Source organism: Lithobates pipiens, unplaced genomic scaffold, assembly GCF_037356315.1.
Source record: "Lithobates pipiens isolate NorthernLeopardFrog02 unplaced genomic scaffold, aLitPip1_a1.2 Scaffold_24, whole genome shotgun sequence".
NCBI lineage: Eukaryota > Metazoa > Chordata > Amphibia > Anura > Ranidae > Lithobates > Lithobates pipiens.
In genome coordinates, this window is record NW_027507786.1 from 23,269,360 (window position 1) to 23,294,270 (window position 24,911).

At 52.6% G+C, this 24,911-nt stretch overlaps 1 protein-coding gene across 1 annotated transcript in view; it reads right to left on the reverse strand.

The window, feature by feature from the left end:
• Positions 1-11,093, reverse strand: part of PIK3C2A (phosphatidylinositol-4-phosphate 3-kinase catalytic subunit type 2 alpha) — a gene marked incomplete in the record, with an annotated part of 86,267 nt that extends 75,174 nt beyond the window's left edge. The window contains 8 exon segments of the mRNA XM_077453690.1: positions 770-873; positions 4,258-4,478; positions 4,481-4,597; positions 4,600-4,654; positions 4,656-4,972; positions 4,975-5,023; positions 5,025-5,399; positions 10,951-11,093. Coding sequence (XP_077309816.1) covers positions 770-873; positions 4,258-4,478; positions 4,481-4,597; positions 4,600-4,654; positions 4,656-4,972; positions 4,975-5,023; positions 5,025-5,327 — 1,166 coding nt within the window.
• Positions 11,094-24,911: the final 13,818 nt, after the last annotated feature.

Sequence of the window (24,911 nt, forward strand, 5' to 3'; positions counted from 1 at the left end):
GTCCCCCATCGTGATAGTGTCCGCCCCGTTACTGAGGCAGGCGCAGCGCTTGTGCAGTATGGCAGCACTAAGGAGCCGCTGAAAGTCTTTGAACATGAACACGCTTCTCAATAATACACCCGCCCCTTGCAGATTGCACGAGCATCGGTGAGCGCCGGGCACAATGTAGTGTTAATTGCGCAAGGCGCCATGTACAGCTGATCGCGTTCAGAGACTTTCGGCAGCTCACGTTGTCCTCCGTAATGCGCAAGCGCTGCGCCTGCTCAGTAGAGGACGGACATTATCCGACGGGGACCTTTCTCGGCAGAACACACGGCACTGGGGAGCTACAGTTCATTGAGGGAACCAGTGAATGCCGACATGTACTGCAGGGGTTGGCAACCTTGGCCCCCGGTGGTGGTGAAACTACAAATCCCATCATGCCTCTGCCTCTAGGAGTCATGCCTGTGATGGTCGGGGTCTTGCAATGTCTCATGGGACTTGTAGTTTCACCACAGCTGGAGGCCGAGGTTGCGCCCCCTCCCCCCCCCCCCCCGGGTACTGCGACATAAATCTATAATCACAGGTGTTATGTAGAGATTTCCTCTCACTTCCTGTCTGCTCTCCGGGACACAATGGCGGGTTACCGTTTCCTCCTCAATACAGACTGTATACAAAGTATCAGTTATCACTTCCTATTATCTGTAATAGAATGTGTGTGATCAGAGCCCGGGGCACCTCCCCCTCTGTCAGTTCACATAGCGGACATACGGACCGCCGGTCCTCTCACCTCTCAATCTCTTCACAGAACGCCGCAGCCTCTTCATCCTGAACTTCCAGTTCCCGCAGAACCGAGTTTCCTGGCGGGATCCGTGACTGGCCCCCATGGTCACCCTGCAGGAGGACGAGACATTCCATCAATTGAAGTGTAAAAGGGATTCAAAGGATGTACCAACACAGCGCACTGCACACAGGACTTCACATGGAGGACGTCCTGACTACAACCCACTGCACAGGACTTCACATGGATGACGTACCGACTACAGCCCACTGCACACAGGACTTCACATGGAGGACGTACCGACTACAGCGCACTGCACACAGGACTTCACATGGATGACGTACCGACTACAACCCACTGCACAGGACTTCACATGGATGACGTACCGACTACAACCCTCTGCACACAGGACTTCACATGGAGGACGTACCGACTACAACCCTCAGCACACAGGACTTCACATGGAGGACGTACCGACTACACCCCACGCACACAGGACTTCACATGGAGGACGTACCGACTACAGCCCACTGCACACAGGACTTCACATGGAGGACGTACCGACTACAGCCCATGCACACAGGACTTCACATGGAGGACGTACCGACTACAGCGCACTGCCACAGGACTCACATGGAGGACGTACCGACTACAACCCTCTGCACAGGACTTCACATGAGACGTACCGACTACAACCCTCTGCACACAGGACTTCACATGGAGGACGTACCGACTACAACCCTCTGCACAGGACTTTCACATGGAGGATGTACCGACTACAACCCTCTGCACACAGGACTTACATGGATGACGTACCGACTACAACTCACTGCACACAGGACTTCACCATGGAGGACGTACCGACTACAACTCACTGCACACAGGACTTCACATGGAGGATGTACCGACTACAACTCACTGCACACAGGACTTCACATGGAGGACGTACCGACTACAACCCACTGCACACAGGACTTCACATGGAGGATGAACTGACTGTATGTGTGTGTATCTATATTTTTTAATCCCACAGCCCTGTGTACTCACTGTGTATAATATATATATATAAAATCCCAAAGCTCTGTATACTCACTGTGCGTGTAACATTATATATATTTTTATGATCCCAGAGCTCTTTGTACTCACACTATAAATACACATTATATATATATAGATAGATAGACACACACATATATACATAAATACACACACACACACATATACACACACATATACACACACACAGTGAGTACACACAGCTGCAGGGCGATGTGTCGGAGATGAGATTTCGGACGTCTTCGGTGAGTCACATGACAGGAAACGGATTACTGCCAGCCACAGGATGTCACCATACATGTCAGGACACGATTGGGGAAGTTCCCTGAGGGATGTGAAATGCAGACGGTGCGTTTTATGACCCCCGCAGATATATGGCGAGCGAGTGACTCCCCTTCCCTGGAATCTCACTTTACTCCTGCAGCAAACGCGGCTCCACATGTACATTTATTATTATCAGGGAGAGACGTGTGTGCAGCTGATCACAGTACCCCGGTGTACCCAACTGCACTCTGCCTGCACCCCACACCTTACACCGAGTCCTGCCGCACCACCCCCAACCCAACCTTCACCACAGCATGCTACTATTCCCCAGACCCGTGTGCAGCCAGCCTATTCATGTCTATAGGGAGCTGTGCAGACACTCATCCTAATCTGACAGGCATGTAGGTGAGCGTCCCCAACACAGAGCGTGTGCGTTCACAAGAGGAGCGAGGAGGAGGAGGAGTGAGGAGAACACCAGAGAGATGGAGGAGGAGGAGGAGGAGGAGGAGGAGGAGGAGGAGGAGGAGGAGGAGGAGGAGAACACCAGAGAGATGGAGGAGGAGGAGGAGGAGGAGGAGGAGGAGGAGAACACCAGAGAGATGGAGGAGGAGGAGGAGGAGAACACCAGAGAGATGGAGGAGGAGGAGGAGGAGAACACCAGAGAGATGGAGGAGGAGGAGGAGGAGGAGGAGGAGGAGGAGGAGGAGGACACCAGAGAGATGGAGGAGGAGGAGGAGGAGGAGGACACCAGAGAGATGGAGGAGGAGGAGGAGGAGGAGGAGGAGGAGAACACCAGAGAGATGGAGGAGGAGGAGGAGGAGGGAGAACACCAGAGAGATGGAGGAGGAGGAGGAGGAGGAGAACACCAGAGAGATGGAGGAGGAGGAGGAGGAGGAGGAGAGGGGAGGAGGAGGAGGAGGAGGAGGAGGAGGACGACGACGACAGAGAGATGGAGGAGGAGGAGGAGGACACCAGAGAGATGGAGGAGGAGGACACCAGAGAGATGGAGGAGGAGGACACCAGAGAGATGGAGGAGGAGGACACCAGAGAGAGGAGGAGGTCCCGGGAGCCGAGGACGCCTGGGCAGAGGGAGGAGGACGCCCGGGCAGAGGGAGGAGGACGCCCGGGCAGAGGGAGGAGGACGCCCGGGCAGAGGGAGGAGGACGCCCGGGCAGAGGGAGGAGGACGCCCGGGCAGGGGAGGAGGACGCCCGGGGGAGAGGGAGGAGGACGCCCGGGGGAGAGGGAGGAGGACGCCCGGGGGAGAGGGAGGAGGACGCCCGGGGGAGAGGGAGGAGGACGCCCGGGGGAGAGGGAGGAGGACGCCCGGGGGAGAGGGAGGAGGACGCCCCGGGGGAGAGGGAGGAGGACACCCGGGGGAGAGGGAGGAGGACACCGGGGGAGAGGGAGGAGGACCGGGGGAGAGGGAGGAGGACGCCCGGGGGAGAGGGAGGAGGACACCGGGGAGAGGGAGGAGGACACCGGGGGAGAGGGAGGAGGACACCGGGGGAGAGGGAGGAGGACGCCCGGGGGAGAGGGAGGAGGACGCCCGGGGGAGAGGGAGGAGGACGCCCGGAGGAGAGGAGGAGGACGCCCGGGCAGAGGGAGGAGGACGCCCGGGGAGAGTCGCAGGTGATCGGTGCATAGGTGAGAGACGTTACAAGCACAGATCTCCCTGTATAGCTTTCAATAAGCACCTGACAGCCGCGGAAGGAAGGGGAGAACACACGGTCAGGTGCTTTATTGAAAGCTATACAGGGAGATCAGTGTTGTAATTGCCCCACCACTGCACTGATCACCTGTGAGCTGCACGGCCCTCCCTGCAACAGGCATTGGAGCATTTGCAAGAGTACATATACTAGTATCAGTGCAACCCTATAAACAATGTTACTTTGTGTATCTCCATCTCCCATCTGAACAATGTTTATAAACAATGTTACACTGATTAGCACTGCCAGTGCTGAATGAACAGTAAATTAACCAGCAATCCTATTTGGGAGAAGTTGGACAGCCACAGATGGATTGAAATTCAGGCAGTCCCTGCAGAACCAGACAAACTCCGATTCAACAGTCACTGCATGGAAAGTCTACGATTTGCTATAAGTAACACAACAGAAATATGTTACAACAAACAAAAAAGAATATTTCATGGTAAGGTGGATACAAAGCTGGACTCACCTCCACTGACTGGCCCCTGGATAATGAAACGTGCGCTGGCCTCAGGTTCAAGGAATGACTGCGAGTCACGGTAGCACCGGAAGGGGATTTCAGGGTGGCCTTCCTCTCGGACTGGGTGGCCTTTAGAGGTTTCTCTTCCAACAACACGGCATCCCAAGGATCTTCAGCCACAATCTCACCGCAGGCACCATCACCCTCCGGGGAGACGGCGTAGAGGTCACACTGTCCACCTTGGGTTTGCTGAGAGGGTCCAGGTCCAGCCAATCAAATTTACTGATGTCATCAGTCTTACCGGCCTTCTCTTCGGGAGAGTCGCCACTTGTGCTTTGCGTTGGAGGTCATGATTGGCCTTTCCATTCCTCTGAAATTCAGAGGTTTTTGCAATTTTGTCTAATAATCTTGGCCATGTCTGGGGTGACGGGGGCAGAATAGGTGGGCAGAGCTCCTCGCAGGTGGAAGGGCGAGCCGCCAGGTACGGCATAGGAAATGTACGCAGGACGTGCTGGAAGACTGAGGAACAACGGCTCCCTGCGCTGCCCTGCAGACATGTTGGGACTGAATCCATTCTGAAATGGATCCGCGCATTTTGAAAATGAAAAGGTAGGTGGCAAAGAAGAAGGCACCGGAGCTTGCAATCTAGATGCCCACTGACCACCCGGGAACGATGGAGTGAAGCACTGTGCGGAGACCACTGGATTCAATGCCCGCAGCTGGGCGGGGCTGCTGCTTTGGGGACGGCTTCAAACATGTCATCCAAGAGAAACTTTTTCTAGTTCGGCCATAGGAACCTTCTCCAGGTCTATACCCTGCAGGGACTTCTCCGACCACCTCCTGGCGTCCACTTCAGGAAACGCCATCAAATCGTTGTCCTGCTTGCTCAGGGCTGAGGGCGTGGGATGCGCTCTGGTGAACGTGGCACCACGGCTGGCATACAGTCTCTTCTCTTTGTGCAGCTTGTCCAAAGCTTCTGCTTCCATCTGCAAGGCTTCCTCCTTCCCCACATCCTTCGTTCCCAGAGGCCGAGCCGCCGAAGACTGTCTGAAGCCATTACTGCTGGAGATCTGGGCCATACTGGGCCCGGGAGACCACCGGATAGGTCAGATCTTCACATAAACCTGCCAAGCGATCGTCCCATTCATGTCCTGGAGAGGGAAGAAAGTGGGAGATGTAAGAAGTCTGATAATACATGGAGAATGCAAATTACAAGAATGACAGAAGAAACTACAATGAGAAAATATAACCAACAATGATGAACACGGCTTACCAAACTCGAAGAATCCCAAGCCAATGAATCCAATTAAAGCCAGTCAATAGTTGGAGAGTAAATGATAGAAAATCTCCCAACACCAATTACTGGGGCTCCCTGAACCCCTCTCAGTGTGTCCCTCCACCCTACCCAACCCCCTCAGTCTGCCCCTCCACCCTGGCCAACCCCTCAGTCTGCCCCTCCACCTGGCCAACCCCTCAGTCTGTCCCCCCCATCACACCGAACCCCTCAGTCTGTCCCCCCCATCACACCGAACCCCTCAGTCTGTCCCCCCCATCACACCGAACCCCTCAGTCTGTCCCCCCCATCACACCGAACCCCTCAGTCTGTCCCCCCCATCACACCGAACCCTCAGTCTGTCCCCCCATCACACCGAACCCCTCAGTCTGTCCCCCCATCACACCGAACCCCTCAGTCTGCCCCTCCACCCTGGCCAACCCCTCAGTCTGCCCCTCCACCCTGGCCAACCCCTCAGTCTGCCCCTCCACCCTGGCCAACCCCTCAGTCTGCCCCTCCACCCTGGCCAACCCCTCAGTCTGCCCCTCCACCCTGGCCAACCCCTCAGTCTGCCCCTCCACCCTGGCCAACCCCTCAGTCTGCCCCCCCATCACACCGAACCCCTCAGTCTGTCCCCCCCATCACACCGAACCCCTCAGTCTGTCCCCCCATCACCGAACCCCTCAGTCTGTCCCCCCATCACACCGAACCCCTCAGTCTGTCCCCCCATCACACCGAACCCCTCAGTCTGTCCCCCCATCACACCGAACCCCTCAGTCTGTCCCCCCATCACACCGAACCCCTCAGTCTGTCCCCCCATCACACGAACCCCTCAGTCTGCCCCTCCACCCTGGCCAACCCCTCAGTCTGCCCCTCCACCCTGGCCAACCCCTCAGTCTGCCCCTCCACCCTGGCCAACCCCTCAGTCTGCCCCTCCACCCTGGCCAACCCCTCAGTCTGCCCCTCCACCCTGGCCAACCCCTCAGTCTGCCCCTCCATCCCACCGAACCCCTCAGTCTGCCCCTCCATCCCACCGAACCCTCAGTCTGCCCCTCCATCCCACCGAACCCCTCAGTCTGCCCCTCCATCCCACCGAACCCCTCAGTCTGCCCCTCCATCCCACCGAACCCCTCAGTCTGCCCCCCATCCCACCGAACCCCTCAGTCTGCCCCTCCACCCTACCGAACCCCTCAGTCTGCCCCTCCACCCTACCGAACCCCTCAGTCTGCCCTCCACCCACCGAACCCCTCAGTCTGCCCCTCCACCCTACCGAACCCCTCAGTCTGCCCCTCACCCTACCGAACCCCTCAGTCTGCCCCTCCACCCTACCGAACCCCTCAGTCTGCCCCTCCACCCTACCGAACCCCTCAGTCTGCCCCTCCACCCTACCGAACCCCTCAGTCTGCCCCTCCACCCTACCGAACCCCTCAGTCTGCCCCTCCACCCTACCGAACCCCTCAGTCTGCCCCTCCACCCAACCGAACCCCTCAGTCTGCCCCTCCACCCTACCGGACCCCTCAGTCTGCCCCTCCACCCTACCGGACCCCTCAGTCTGCCCCTCCACCCTACCCGGACCCCTCAGTCTGCCCCTCCACCCTACCGGCCCCTCAGTCTGCCCCTCCACCCTACCGACCCTCAGTCTGCCCCTCCACCCTACCGGACCCCTCAGTCTGCCCCTCCACCCTACCGGACCCCTCAGTCTGTCCCCCCATCATACTGAACCCCCTCAGTCTGCCCCTCCACCCTACCGGACCCCTCAGTCTGCCCTCCACCCTACCGGACCCCTCAGTCTGCCCCTCCACCCTACCGGACCCCTCAGTCTGTCCCCCATCATACTGAACCCCCTCAGTTTGCCCCCACCCCATCATACAACTCTATGAACCCTCAGTCTAGCCCTCTCCATCAAAACAAAGTAAATACTTGTCATAGACCATTTATAGAACACGTCCTAAAATGTTGACTAAAAAAAAAGATAAAAAGTAACGATTGCTTCTATCATACCGATCGTTATCACAGGGACTCTGAATCCTCAGCTGCACTGTGAACGGGTCCCCAGCTCTCTGCACAGTCACATCGATCCTCAGCACCTCCATAGGAGGGACTCGGGATGTACGTAGAAGCCGTGGAAAAGTGAATGACACCCACACACACACACTGTGACGCTGCAGGTAATTGTCCATCAGGTAATAAACAAGCAATGAGCCGTAATCCCCGCAGGGATTATCCTTTCATCATACAGAGCCAGGGAAGCTGCATGTACACTGACAACACAAGGACCCTTCAACGAGGTCACTCGAGCAACCACGGGGGCGCAGCAGAGAACGCACATTATGGGGGAGACTTTACTAAACCTGGAGAGTGAAAAATCTGGTGCAGCTGTGCATGGTAACCAATCAGCTTCCAGGTTTTATTGTCAAAGCTTCATGGAACAAGCTGAAGACGATTGGCGTCTATGCAGAGCTGCACCCGATTCTTGTAAAGCAGGCCATACACCTATAGATTATCGGTAGATTTTCTATAGTTAGATGGAAAAAGTGGGAGATTCCTCCATCCACACAGTTTAATGAATATGGAGAATCTGTTGCACTTTTTCCATCTAACCATCGAAAATCTTCAGATAATCTATAGGGTAATGGCCAGATTTAGGCTCATAAGATGGACAACAAGAGAGACGTATTTCTATAATGAGCCATGCATGGAGAACGTTCTCCAAATCCTATCAGTACACACGGAAAATATAATAATAATAATAATAATAATAATAATAATAATAATAATAATAATAATAATAAATATGGACAAAAGCCCCTCCTAAGGAATACACAGCCCACGTCTCCATGTACCCCAGAAGTGAAGACCTGACACAACCTATGGGCCTGGCAGTGACCTTTCACCCTTCAGGTGGTCCTATCAGCAGGTCAGAAGATGAGCACATGGGTCATCCTCTCAGCCCTGGATAGTTTGGGGCATTTCCCCGGCGCTGCGCACCCATAAAGTGTAGTACATCGACTTCAACTTTTCTAATCCAACAAAATCAGAAAAGTAAAGTGTTTGTAAACAAAAAAATTTAACAAATCCTCCCACATAAGTAGCAGTTTATCTGTAACACTTCCTCCTCTACATCATTTCTATGTTCTCAGAATTTATACAGCATGTCTGAAATTCAGGGGGTCAGGGATCTGACTTCACACTGCACAGCAGGGAGCTGAGTGTAATCTGAGACCTGAGTGAAGGGAATGCACACCCCCTCTACATGCACAGCTGAGTCTGTCACTCACTTTCTGGGGGAGGCATCTCTTGGGGATTGTTTTGGTGTCTGCAAAACTGTCAGAAAGGACTAATGCAGACATCAGACAGAAATCACACTGGATAGAGGCAAGTACACCCCTTAGAGGGGAGGAGCTTTGTTCATTTTTCAGATCATTGGTTTACAAACACTTTACAAATAAAAACTGCCAGGCCATTTGTTTTGCTAGCTCTGACCTGGTGAGAGATTTTACTTCACTTCCTACAGACACAACAGGAAGTGAGAGGAAGTCTCCACAAAAGCGAAGAGAATTCCCAGAACAAAGAAGATAAAGACGTCACATCCATGAAGAGGAGGATATACATGGTGGGGATATTATAGTGGTCAGAGACCTCCCCTCTCTGGGTCACCGGGCTCAGGAATCTGCTGAAGGTGTGGTCACCCTCCCGAAACCGGCTTGGTCATGCAGAGGAGGACCCGTCTGAAAAAAGTTTTCAGTGATCAAAGCAATGAAAGCCGAAGCACCACTGAGTGTTTGGGGCGGTAAAAAATTGTCACAAAAACAAGGTTAAGGGCGTTGATGGTGTACACCGAGCGCTGCACTCCTCCCACGCTCGCCCCGTTCTCTGGTAGACGATCTCTCGGTGGATTGCCGTCAGTCTCGCTGTTTTCCATTCAGGCCGATTCATATCAGAGGATGGAATGCAGAGCGGCTTCTAAATCCGTCTGCCGCTCCACCACAAAAATGTAAACAATACAATACAGGTTCTCCGAGCGGAGAGATTCCGAGGAGCCCGGGCGAGGGGCTGGGGCCTTCACCCAACAGAGGTAGGTGACCGCCGCGCTCCTAGCGTGGTGCTCCGATTGACACCACATGTTGCTGGATGTCCGCCGGCGATTTCTCTCCAAGGCCTAAACTCCCAAATCCGGAGATTTCTCTTTGCAATATTCAAGTATTAAAACTAGAAACAAAAAACACCAATGAAAAGTCGCAGAGTGAAAAAAGGAAAAACAAGAATCCAGCAGGAAAACGCTATTGGAACTCCACAGACGGGACAAAATACATGAATCCCCCCCCCTTCACAATCATCATATATGGGTGGGCATAGCCACCCCACTGACAGCCAATGGCCACACCCACCCATTGCTGACAGCCAAGGCCACACCTCCCGCCACCCCCCCAACAGTCAACCCACTACTAGCAAGGGGAGCCTAATGAAGGGGGTCCAACCCGCTACTAGCAAGGGGGGGGGGGCCCAATAAAGGGGGTCCAACCCACTACTAGCAAGGGGGGCCAATAAAAGGGGGTCCAACCCGCTACTAGCAAGGGGGGGCCAATAAAGGGGGTCCAACCCGCTACTAGCAAGGGGGGCCAATAAAGGGGTCCAACCCGCTACTAGCAAGGGGGGGCCAATAAAGGGGTCCAACCCGCTACTAGCAAGGGGGGGCCAATAAAGGGGGTCCAACCCGCTACTAGCAAGGGGGGCCAATAAAGGGGGTCCAACCCGCTACTAGCAAGGGGGGGCCAATAAAGGGGGTCCAACCCGCTACTAGCAAGGGGGGGGCAATAAAGGGGGTCCAACCCGCTACTAGCAAGGGGGGGGCCTAATAAAGGGGGTCCAACCCGCTACTAGCAAGGGGGGCCAATAAAGGGGATCCCACCCACTACTAGCAAGGCGGGAGCAATAAAGGGGGTTAAACCCGCTACTAGCAAGGGGACCTAATAAAGGGGGTCCAACATGCACTAGCAAGGGGGGGCCTAATAAAGGGGGTCCAACCCGCTACTAGCAAGGGGACCTAATAAAGGGGGTCCAACATGCTACTAGCAAGGGGACCTAATAAAGGGGCCCAACCTGCTACCTGCAAGGGTGTCATATAAAGTGGCTGGTGAGGGTGTATCCCACAAATGCGCGTTGACTACTAACCAGAAAACGGTTTTACCACAACCGATCATTCCACTGGTGCACCGATCCATCCCATACCCCTTCACCCATGGTCCTTCAGTACATGACCGGAGTAGAAGTCCATAGGCGTATATCACAAGCCTTTCCAGCCACATGAGATCCAGAGCCTCTCTCCACCCCAATCACAATAACAAGCCTTTTCCAGCTGTGTGTCCCCACTGGGAAGATTAATCTTCACTTCCTGTCCTGACAATGGGTGAACAGAGTGCAATAAATACCTCCCAGGGCTTCTATCCCTCCTACTGAATGAAGTGAAGATCTGGCTGGAGTTGTGATTGGTCTCTATAGTCCAGGCAGTTTCACCCCCGAAGCGGATGACAGGAAGGTGCTCTGCTGCCCCATAATCATCTCCTTCAGCCGGGGGATCAGACTGATAAAGGGTTCCGGTGCAGGAGAGGAAGTCGGGGGAAGGATATCAGCGTTACACAGGGGCCTGCACACCAACCCCCACCCCCAGCGGAGGCACCCAGCAGATATATAGAATAAAATGCTGCATTCTCCCCCAACCTGCTTACACTCACTTCCTGCTCTCAGCCTCCATCAAACGGAACAAAGAACAATGGTGACAGCAGAGGGGGGCATTACCAGGCCGGCTGAGGGTAGATGTGGGGGGCACACAGCGAGGGTGCCAGAGACAGAAGCCACGCTCTAATTGTTACCATGTGAACCTGTGCCCGGGGCAGAGCGGGGCAGGGGGACCATTTCCTCTCTGCACACAGAACAAGCCTTGTGTTGCTGGCAGAAGAGCGCCCCTCGCCCCTCTCGCCCCCCTCGCCCCCTCGCCCCCCTCGCCCCCCACACACACACACAATACAACCCGACAGACGCTTCCCAGGAACATTCCACATACAAAGCCGCCGCTTGGCACAGCCGGGAAAGGAGCCGCAGATTTCCTATTTTAGGAACAAGACGTCTCCATGAAGAGTTAATTGCCGGCAGCTGAGTTATGTGGATTGCTGGCCGGGGAAATTATTATCGAGTGGTTGGCGAGGTGTCAGATCTCCGCACTCCGCATGTTAAAGATTAATGTCAGACTGCTGTCTCTGCAATTCTAGAACTCCACCATGACAGGCGCTCTACATACACCTCCCTACCGACCGGGACAGGGCCATACACCCTGCATGGGAGACTGGGGGGAGGGGGGCAGGGACACCCTGCACGGGAGACTGAGGGGGGGGGGGCAGGGACACCCTGCCATGGGAGACTGAGGGGGGGGGGCAGGGACACCCTGCATGGGAGACAGAGGGGGGGGCAGGGACACCCTGCATGGGAGACTGAGGGGGGGGGGGAGGGACACCCTGCATGGGAGACTGAAGGGGGGGGCAGGGACACCCTGCATGGGAGACTGAGGGGGGGGGGGCAGGGACACCCTGCATGGGAGACTGAGGGGGGCAGGACACCCTGCATGGGAGACTGAGGGGGGGGGAGGAGGGACCCTGCATGGGAGACTGAAGGGGGGGCAGGGACACCCTGCATGGGAGACTGAAGGGGGGGGGCAGGGACACCCTGCATGGGAGACTGGGGGTAGGGGGGCAGGACACCCTGCATGGGAGACTGGGGGTAGGGGGGCAGGAACACCCTGCATGGGAGACTGGAGGGGGGGGCAGGAACACCCTGCATGGAGACTGAGGGGGGGGGCAGGAACACCCTGCATGGGAGACTGAGGGGGGGGCAGGAACACCCTGCATGGGAGACTGAGGGGGGGGGCAGGAACACCCTGCATGGGAGACTGAGGAGGGGGCAGGAACACCCTGCATGGGAGACTGAGGAGGGGGGCAGGAACACCCTGCATGGGAGACTGAGGAGGGGGCAGGAACACCCTGCATGGGAGACTGAGGAGTGGGGCAGGAACACCCTGCATGGGAGACTGAGGGGGGGGGGCAGGGACACCCTGCATGGGAGACTGAGGGGGGGGGGCAGGGACACCCTGCATGGGAGACTGAGGGGGGGCAGGGACACCCTGCATGGGAGACTGAGGAGGGGGCAGGAACACCCTGCATGGGAGACTGAGGAGGGGCAGGAACACCCTGCATGGGAGACTGGAGGGGGCAGGAACACCCTACATGGAGGAGACTGAGGAGGGGACAGAACACCCTGCATGGGAGACTGAGGAGGGGGCAGGAACACCTGCATGGGAGACTGAGGAGGGGCAGGAACACCCTGCATGGGAGACTGAGGAGGGGGCAGGAAACACCCTACATGGAGACTGAGGAGGGGGCAGGAACACCCTGCATGGGAGACTGAGGAGGGGGGGGCAGGAACACCCTGCATGGAGACTGAGGAGGGGGGGGCAGGAACCCCTGCATGGGAGACTGAGGAGGGGGCAGGAACACCCTACATGGGAGACTGAGGAGGGGACAGGAACACCCTGCATGGAGACTGAGGAGGGGGCAGGAACACCCTGCATGGGAGACTGAGGAGGGGCAGGAACACCCTACATGGGAGACTGAGGAGGGGGCAGGAACACCCTGCATGGGAGACTGAGGAGGGGGCAGGAACACCCTGCATGGGAGACTGAGGGGGGGGCAGGAACACCTGCATGGGAGACTGAGGGGGGGGGGCAGGAACACCCTGCATGGGAGACTGAGGAGGGGGGCAGGAACACCCTGCATGGGAGACTGAGGAGGGGCAGGAACACCCTGCATGGGAGACTGAGGAGGGGGCAGGAACACCCTGCATGGGAGACTGAGGGGGGGGGGGCAGGGACACCCTGCATGGGAGACTGAGGGGGGGCAGGGACACCCTGCATGGGAGACTGAGGAGGGGGCAGGAACACCCTGCATGGGAGACTGAGGAGGGGGCAGGAACACCCTGCATGGGAGACTGAGGAGGGGGCAGGACACCCTGCATGGGAGACTGAGGAGGGGGCAGGAACACCCTGCATGGGAGACTGAGGAGGGGGCAGGAACACCCTGCATGGGAGACTGAGGAGGGGCAGGAACACCCTACATGGGAGACTGAGGAGGGGGCAGGAACATCTTGCATGGGGAGAATGAATGAGGAGAGAAATTATAAAAACATTGTCTGGTCTGAGGAGTCTGGATTTTACCTCCGACATTAGATGGTGGGGTCTGAATTCGGTGCATAGATCCATCCTGCCTTATATCCCCGGTTCAGGCTGGTGGTGGGGGTGTTAATGCTGTGGGGATGGGGTATCACCGGTTCAGGCTGGTGGTGGGGGGTGTAATGCGTGGGGGGATGGGATATCACCGGTTCAGGCAGGATAATGCCCCATGTCACAAAGCTCCAATCATCTCACCACTGGACAATGAGGCTCCCCGTCCTCCAATGGCCTCCACACTCACCACATCTCATCCAATACAGCACCTTTGGGATGTGGTGGAACGGGAGATTGACATCATGGGAAGTGCAGCTGACAAATGTGCAGCGACTGTGTGATGTTATGATGTCACTATGGAGAAAAATCTCTGAGGAACGTTTCCAACACCTTGTTGTATCTCCGCCACCAAGAGTGAAGGGCCAAAGGGGGTCCAACTCAGTACTAGCAAGGGGGACCTAATAAAGGGGCCGGTGAGTATAAATTGTGGTCTTGAGGTGGTTTTAATACAACTTTATTTATGAAGAGATTTGTGTATACTTTTACCTCTTATGTGCCATCTATGGGGGTACCAACAAAATCCGTCCCCTCCCCCTCCCCCACCCACCCACATGTTTTATAGAAAACAAATAGCGCTCACATATGTGGCATCATCAGGGAGGAGATTATTTACTTTGAGAGTTTTTTTGTGGAGGGTCCTGAGAATGGCAGAAAAACTGCTACTTTTCATGTATAATTATATTTATTAATTAGAATTATATTTTTACCACAAGATTTTAGTAATTAGAACAGTTACAGTATCATTAGCAGTAATCAGCATGGATTCATGAAAAATCGTGTATCTAGTTAAATGAAGGCCCGTAGACATGGTGTATCTGGATAAAGGAAGACCCGCAGACGTGGTTTATCTAGATAAAGGAAGGCCCGTAGACGTGGTGTATCTAGATAAATGAAGGCCCGTAGACATGGTGTATCTGGATAAAGGAAGACCCGCAGACGTGGTGTATCTAGATAAAGGAAGGCCCGTAGACGTGGTGTATCTAGATAAAGGAAGATCCGTAGACGTGGTGTATGTAGATAAAGGAAGGCCCGTAGACGTGGTGTATCTAGATAAAGGAAGGCCCGTAGACGTGGTGTATCTAGATAAAGGAAGGTCCGTAGACGTGGTGTATCTAGATAAAGGAAGGTCCGTAGACGTGGTGTATCTAGATAAAGGAAGGCCCGTAGACGTGGTGTATCTAGATAAAGGAAGGCCCGTAGACGTGGTGTATGTAGATAAAGGAAGGCCCGTAGACGTGGTGTATCTAGATAAAGGAAGGCCCGTAGACGTGGTGTATCTAGATAAAGGAAGGCCCGTAGACGTGGTGTATCTAGATAAAGGAAGGTCCGTAGACGTGGTGTATCTAGATAAAGGAAGGTCCGTAGACGTGGTGTATCTAGATAAAGGAAGGTCCGTAGACGTGGTGTATCTAGATAAAGGAAGGCCCGTAGACGTGGTGTATCTAGATAAAGGAAGGCCCGTAGACGTGATGTATCTAGATAAAGGAAGGCCCGTAGACGTGGTGTATCTAGATAAAGGAAGGCCGTATATGTGGTGTATCTAGATAAAGGAAGGTCCGTAGACGTGGTGTATCTAGATAAAGGAAGGCCCGTAGACGTGGTGTATCTGGATAAAGGAAGGTCCGTAGACGTGGTGTATCTAGATAAAGGAAGGTCCGTAGACGTGGTGTATCTAGATAAAGGAAGGTCCGTAGACGTGGTGTATCTAGATAAAGGAAGATCCGTAGACATGGTGTATCTAGATAAAGGAAGGCCCGTAGACGTGGTGTATCTGGATAAAGGAAGATCCGTAGACGTGGTGTATCTAGATAAAGGAAGGTCCGTAGACGTGGTGTATCTAGATAAAGGAAGGTCCGTAGACGTGGTGTATCTAGATAAAGGAAGGTCCGTAGACGTGGTGTATCTAGATAAAGGAAGGTCCGTAGACGTGGTGTATCTAGATAAAGGAAGGCCCGTAGACGTGGTGTATCTAGATAAAGGAAGGCCCGTAGACGTGGTGTATCTAGATAAAGGAAGGCCCGTAGACGTGGTGTATCTAGATAAAGGAAGGTCCGTAGACGTGGTGTATCTAGATAAAGGAAGGTCCGTAGACGTGGTGTATCTAGATAAAGGAAGGTCCGTAGACGTGGTGTATCTAGATAAAGGAAGGCCCGTAGACGTGGTGTATCTAGATAAAGGAAGGCCCGTAGACGTGGTGTATCTAGATAAAGGAAGGCCCGTAGACGTGGTGTATCTAGATAAAGGAAGGCCCGTAGATGTGGTGTATCTAGATAAAGGAAGGCCCGTAGACGTGGTGTATCTAGATAAAGGAAGTCCTGTAGACGTGGTGTATCTAGATAAAGGAAGGCCCGTAGATGTGGTGTATCTAGATAAAGGAAGGCCCGTAGACGTGGTGTATCTAGATAAAGGAAGTCCTGTAGACGTGGTGTATCTAGATAAAGGAAGGCCCGTAGACGTGGTGTATCTAGATAAAGGAAGGCCCGTAGACGTGGTGTATCTAGATAAAGGAAGGCCCGTAGACGTGGTGTATCTAGATAAAGGAAGGCCCGTAGACGTGGTGTATCTAGATAAAGGAAGTCCTGTAGACGTGGTGTATCTGGATTTTGCAAAAGCATTTGACACAGTTCCCCATAAACGTTTACTGTACAAAATAAGGTGGGTTGGCATGGACCATAGGGGTGAGTACATGGATTGAAAACTGGCTACAAGGGCGAGTTCAGAGGGTGATAAATGGGGAGTACTCGGAATGGTCGGGTGGGTAGTGGGGTCCCCCAGGGTTCTGGAGGAGGGGGATGGGGGAAACAGTCCAATCTCTGTATTTGCGGACGATAATAAGCTAAGCAGGGCAATAACTTCTCCGCAGGATGTGGAAACCTTGCAAGAAGATCTGAACAAATGAATGGGGGGAGGGGCAACTACATGGAAAATGAGGTTCAATGTAGAAAAATGTAAAATATTGAATTTGGGTGCCAATTATCTGAATGCGATCTATAGACTGGGGGAGGGGAACCTCTGGGGGGATCTAGGATGGAGGAGGACCTGGGGGAGGGGAACCTCTGGGGGGATGTAGGATGGAGGAGGACCTGGGGGGAGGGGAACCTCTGGGGGGATGTAGGATGGAGGAGGACCTGGGGGGAGGGGAACCTCTGGGGGGATCTAGGGTGGAGAAGGACCGGGGGGTCCTAGTAGATGATGGGCTCAGCAATGCCAAGCTGCTGCTAACAAAGCAAAACAGAATATCGGCATTAAAAAGGGATCAACTCCAGAGATAAAAGGATAATTCTCCCCTCTACAAGACTCTGGTCCGGCCGCACCTGGAGTATACTGTCCAGTTCTGGGCACCAGTCCTCAGGAAGGATGTACTGGAAATGGAGCGACTACAAAGAAGGGCAACAAAGATAATAAAGGGTCTGGAGGATATTAGATATGAGGAAAGGTTGTGAGCTCTGAACTTATTCTCTCTGGAGAAGAGACGCCTGAGAGGGGATATGATTTCATTATATAAATACCGGACTGGTGACCCCACAATATATAAATACCGGACTGGTGACCCCACAATATATAAATACCGGACTGGTGACCCCACAATATATAAATACCGTAGTGGTGACCCCACAATAGGGAGGAAACTTCTCCACATGAAGGTATAACAAAACTCGTGGCCAATCATTAAAATGAGAAGAAAAGGTTTAATCTTAAACTATGTAGAGGGTTCTTCACTGTAAGAGCGGCAAGGATGTGGAATTCCCTTCCACAGTTGGGGGTCTCAGCGCGGGGGGGGGGGGGGGGGGGCATCGATAGTTTCAAGAACACACAGAGATTGGACTTGATGAGTCTTTTTTCAGACTCACCTTCTATGTAACGATTTTGTTCCAGGTTAATAAGGAAATTAGGAGTCATTTATTCCCATTCACCACCAAATGAACGTCCAATGGCTTCTGATAAATTGGACACAGGACAACGCTGCATTTGGATTGGACGGTAGGGTTAGTTTTCAGCTTGGGGTCATGAAGGGGTTAAGAATGACAGGAGATATCTGGCAGGGAATCAAACACCTTTCCTCTCCAGAGTCATTTTCCGTCACCCGTAGCCGGACTCCGGTCACACTCCGATGCTGCGAGGAACAAAGTTACTGATTATATCCATAGAAGTGCCACCCGGGCGGGTGAGAGAGGATGGGGAGCAACACACAGCGACTTCTCTGTACAGAGGCCGTGCCAACCCTCCGGGGGGAACGGGCCACGCAGACCCACCGGGGGGAACGGGCCGCGCCGACCCACTGGGGGGGAACGGGCCGCGCCGACCCACCGGGGGGAACGGGCCGCGCCGACCCACCGGGGGGAACGGGCCGCGCCGACCTACCGGGCGAAAAGGGGGAACGGGCCGCGACGACCCACCGGCCGAAAAGGGGGAACGGGCCCCGACGACCCACCGGCCGAAAAGGGGGAACGGGCCCCGACGACCCACCGGAGCGAAAAGGGGGAACGGGCCCCGACGACCCACCGGAGCGAAAAGGGGGAACGGGCCCCGACGACCCACCGGAGCGAAAAGGGGGAACGGGCCCCGACGACCCACCGGGGCTAAAAGGGGGAACGGGCCCCGACGACCCACCGGGGCGAAAAGGGGGAACGGGCCCCGACGACCCACCGGGGCGAAAAGGGGGAACGGGCCCCGACGACCCACCGGGGCGAAAAGGGGGAATGGGCCCCGACGACCCACCGGGGCGAAAAGGGGGAACGGGCCCCGACGACCCACCGGGGCGAAAAGGGGGAATGGGCCCCGACGACCCACCGGGGCGAAAAGGGGGAACGGGCCCCGACGACCCACCGGAGCGAAAAGGGGGAACGGGCCCCGATGACCCACGAAGGGGAAGGGGGAGGGGAATGGCCCGCGATCGCATTGCACATTGGGGGATCTGATAATGAACAGAACCTCAAAATTTCTGCCATGGAATTTTCAGGCCAAAAAGCCATTGGAGGAATCTGAGGGAAGGCAGAAGAGAAACTGAGCCGAGACCAGAACCAGAATGGAGTGTCAGTTCAGAGGCACAACCCCTCCCCCAATGAATAGGCACACTACCAATGTACAGCCTCCACCTGGGAGCCCACAGAGTTCCCCCAATCCTGAACCCCAACAATGAACATCTCGGGGGTCCTGATCTCCGTCTATCACAGGAAGTGCGAAGTTACATTGTTACACACATTGATCCGACAGAACATCTACAGGGAGGAGCAATCACCTCAGAATGAACGGGATGCAGGAACAGCGACTGCACTGCACCCCCCCGTCACTTCCACTGGTCATACCGCCTGTGCCCGTTATTAACCCCTCCCCCCCCCCACCCATACAGATCAACAGAGCCACACAGAACCAGAGGATGACGAGCACTTACCTGTCCGGAGGGAGGTGCGGGGGAGGGGAACCAAGCCTCCCATTCATCCTGAAAGAGAGAAAAAAAAATTAAATTACACTAAACCCCCCCAATATAATCATCACAATAGTGTCCTCATCATAACCCCCCCCCAATATAATCATCACAATAATGTCCTCATCATAACCCCCCCCAATATAATCATCACAATAGTGTCCTCATCATAACCCCCCCAATATAATCATCACAATAGTGTCCTCATCATAACCCCCCCAATATAATCATCACAATAGTGTCCTCATCATAACCCCCCCCAATATAATCATCACAATAGTGTCCTCATCATACCCCCCCAATATAATCATCACAATAGTGTCCTCATCATAACCCCCCCCCCCCAATATAATCATCACAATAGTGTCCTCATCATAACCCCCCCCCCCAATATAATCATCACAATAGTGTCCTCATCATAACCCCCCCCCCCCCAATATAATCATCACAATAGTGTCCTCATCATAACCCCCCCAATATAATCATCACAATAGTGTCCTCATCATAACCCCCCCCCAATATAATCATCACAATAGTGTCCTCATCATAACCCCCCCCCCAATATAATCATCACAATAGTGTCCTCATCATACCCCCCCCCAATATAATCATCACAATAGTGTCCTCATCATAACCCCCCCCCCCCCCCAATATAATCATCACAATAGTGTCCTCATCATAACCCCCCCCCCAATATAATCATCACAATAGTGTCCTCATCATACCCCCCCCCCCCAATATAATCATCACAATAGTGTCCTCATCATACCCCCCCCCAATATAATCATCACAATAGTGTCCTCATCATACCCCCCCCCCAATATAATCATCACAATAGTGTCCTCATCATAACCCCCCCAATATAATCATCACAATAGTGTCCTCATCATAACCCCCCCCAATATAATCATCACAATAGTGTCCTCATCATAACCCCCCCCCCAATATAATCATCACAATAGTGTCCTCATCATAACCCCCCCCCCCAATATAATCATCACAATAGTGTCCTCATCATAACCCCCCCAATATAATCATCACAATAGTGTCCTCATCATAACCCCCCCCCCAATATAATCATCACAATAGTGTCCTCATCATAACCCCCCCCCCAATATAATCATCACAATAGTGTCCTCATCATAACCCCCCCCCAATATAATCATCACAATAGTGTCCTCATCATACCCCCCCCCCCAATATAATCATCACAATAGTGTCCTCATCATACCCCCCCCCCAATATAATCATCACAATAGTGTCCTCATCATACCCCCCCCCCCAATATAATCATCACAATAGTGTCCTCATCATAACCCCCCCAATATAATCATCACAATAGTGTCCTCATCATAACCCCCCCCCCCCAATATAATCATCACAATAGTGTCCTCATCATAACCCCCCCCCCCAATATAATCATCACAATAGTGTCCTCATCATAACCCCCCCAATATAATCATCACAATAGTGTCCTCATCATAACCCCCCCAATATAATCATCACAATAGTGTCCTCATCATAACCCCCCCAATATAATCATCACAATAGTGTCCTCATCATAACCCCCCCAATATAATCATCACAATAGTGTCCTCATCATAACCCCCCCAATATAATCATCACAATAGTGTCCTCATCATAACCCCCCCCCCAATATAATCATCATAATAGTGTCCTCATCATAACCCCCCCCCCAATATAATCATCACAATAGTGTCCTCATCATACCCCCCCCCCAATATAATCATCACAATAGTGTCCTCATCATAACCCCCCCCCAATATAATCATCACAATAGTGTCCTCATCATAACCCCCCCCCCAATATAATCATCACAATAGTGTCCTCATCATAACCCCCCCCCCCAATATAATCATCACAATAGTGTCCTCATCATAACCCCCCCCCCAATATAATCATCACAATAGTGTCCTCATCATAACCCCCCCCCCCAATATAATCATCACAATAGTGTCCTCATCATACCCCCCCCCATATAATCATCACAATAGTGTCCTCATCATAACCCCCCCCCCAATATAATCATCACAATAGTGTCCTCATCATAACCCCCCCCCCAATATAATCATCACAATAGTGTCCTCCTCATAACCCCCCCCCCCAATATAATCATCACAATAGTGTCCTCATCATAACCCCCCCCCCCAATATAATCATCACAATAGTGTCCTCATCATAACCCCCCTCAATATAATCATCACAATAGTGTCCTCATCATAACCCCCCCAATATAATCATCACAATAGTGTCCTCATCATAACCCCCCTCAATATAATCATCACAATAGTGTCCTCATCATAACCCCCCCCCCCCAATATAATCATCACAATAGTGTCCTCATCATAACCCCCCCCCCCCAATATAATCATCACAATAGTGTCCTCATCATAACCCCCCCCCCCCAATATAATCATCACAATAGTGTCCTCATCATAACCCCCTCCAATATGATCATCACAATATTGTCCTCATCATAACCCCCCTCAATATAATCATCACAATAGTGTCCTCATCATAACCCCCCCCCCCCCAATATAATCATCACAATAGTGTCCTCATCATAACCCCCCCCAATATGATCATCACAATAGTGTCCTCATCATAACCCCCCCCCCAATATAATCATCACAATAGTGTCCTCATCATAACCCCCCCCCCCAATATAATCATCACAATAGTGTCCTCATCATAACCCCCCCCAATATAATCATCACAATAGTGTCCTCATCATAACCCCCCCCCCCCCCAATATAATCATCACAATAGTGTCCTCATCATAACCCCCCCCCCAATATAATCATCACAATAGTGTCCTCATCATAACCCCCCCCCCCCAATATAATCATCACAATAGTGTCCTCATCATAACCCCCCCCCCCAATATAATCATCACAATAGTGTCCTCATCATACCCCCCCCCCCCCAATATAATCATCACAATAGTGTCCTCATCATAACCCCCCCCCCAATATGATCATCACAATAGTGTCCTCATCATAACCCCCCCCCCCCAATATAATCATCACAATAGTGTCCTCATCATAACCCCCCCCCCAATATAATCATCACAATAGTGTCCTCATCATACCCCCCCCCCCCCCAATATAATCATCACAATAGTGTCCTCATCATAACCCCCCCCCCCCCCAATATGATCATCACAATAGTGTCCTCATCATAACCCCCCCCCCCCCCCCAATATAATCATCACAATAGTGTCCTCATCATAACCCCCCCCCCCCAATATAATCATCACAATAGTGTCCTCATCATACCCCCCCCCCCCCAATATAATCATCACAATAGTGTCCTCATCATAACCCCCCCCCCAATATAAGCATCACAATGTTGCCCCCCATTATCACACTCCCCTCCCCCCGGATCAGGTGACGTACGTCTCTCCGGGGCTCTCCGGTGTCTCCGCTCAGATCACACAGCGTTGCGCGCTCCCGGCACTTAGCGGTAGAGAGCGTGCGCGTTCCAGAGTCAGCTGATCCCGCACATGCGCTCTGCGTTATGTTCCTCTCCCAGCTTTTGCTATACTGCCACCCCTGGAGGATAAAGAGCATTACACCCACCAGTACTCAACAGTCAGCTTCTACACACCAACCAATAGTGATCAATACTGACACCCTGCACTGATCAACACTGATCAATAGTCATCAATACTGACACCCTGCACTGATCAACACTGATCAATAGTCATCAATACTGACACCCTGCACTGATCAACACTGATCAATACTGACACCCTGCACTGATCAATAGTCATCAATACTGACACCCTGCACTGATCAATAGTCATCAATACTGACACCCTGCACTGATCTACACTGATCAATAGTCATCAACACTGACACCCTGCACTGATCAACACTGATCAATACTGACACCCTGCACTGATCAATAGTCATCAATACTGACACCCTGCACTGATCAATAGTCATCAATACTGACACCCTGCACTGATCTACACTGATCAATACTGACACCCTGCACTGACCAATACTGAAACCCTGCACTGATCAACACTGATCAATAGTCATCAATACTGACACCGTGCACTGATCAACACTGATCAATAGTCATCAATACTGACACCCTGCACTGATCAATATTGATCAATACTGACACCCTGCATTGATCAACACTGATCAATAGTGATCAATACTGACACCCTGCACAGATCTACACTGATGAATACTGACACCCTGCACTGATCAATACTGATCAATAGTGATCAATACTGACACCATGCACTGATCTACACTGATCAATACTGACACCCTGCACTGATCAATACTGACACCCTGCACTGATCAACACTGATCAATAGTCATCAATACTGACACCCTGCACTGATCAATAGTCATCAATACTGACACCCTGCACTGATCAATAGTCATCAATACTGACACCCTGCACTGATCAATAGTCATCAGTACTGACACCCTGCACTGATCAACACCGATCTACACCGATCAATAGTGACACCCTGCACTGATCAACACCGATTTACACCGATCAATAGTGACACCCTGCACTGATCAATAGTCATCAACACTGACACCCTGCACTGATCAATAGTCATCAATACTGACACCCTGCACTGATCAACACCGATCTACACCGATCAATAGTGACACCCTGCACTGATCAATAGTCATCAACACTGACACCCTGCACTGATCAACACCGATTTACACCGATCAATAGTGACACCCTGCACTGATCAATAGTCATCAATACTGACACCCTGCACTGATCAATAGTCATCAATACTGACACCCTGCACTGATCAATAGTCATCAGTACTGACACCCTGCACTGATCAACACCGATCTACACCGATCAATAGTGACACCCTGCACTGATCAACACCGATTTACACCGATCAATAGTGACACCCTGCACTGATCAATAGTCATCAACACTGACACCCTGCACTGATCAATAGTCATCAATAATGACACCCTGCACTGATCAACACCGATCTACACCGATCAATAGTGACACCCTGCACTGATCAATAGTCATCAACACTGACACCCTGCACTGATCAACACCGATTTACACCGATCAATAGTGACACCCTGCACTGATCAATAGTCATCAACACTGACACCCTGCACTGATCAATAGTCATCAGTACTGACACCCTGCACTGATCAATAGTCATCAATACTGACACCCTGCACTGATCAATAGTCATCAATACTGACACCCTGCACTGATCAACACCGATCTACACCGATCAATAGTGACACCCTGCACTGATCAACACTGTTAATTACTCACAGAAACAGCGCATGTGACCAAAAAAAAAAATCCTAATAAACAAATATTGATCGGTTTGTGCAAAAGTTATCGCGTTTACAAACTACAGGATAGATTTATGGAATTTTCCTAATTCTACTAGTATTGGTGGCGATCTGCGACTTATAGCGGGACTGTAACATTGTGGTGAACAATGTGGACACTAACTGACACTTGTTGGAGACCAGTGACACTAATACAGTGATCAGTGCTAAATATATGCACTGTCACTGTACTAATGACACTGGCTGCGAAGGGGTAAACATCAGGGCAATCAAAGGGTTAAATGTGTGCCT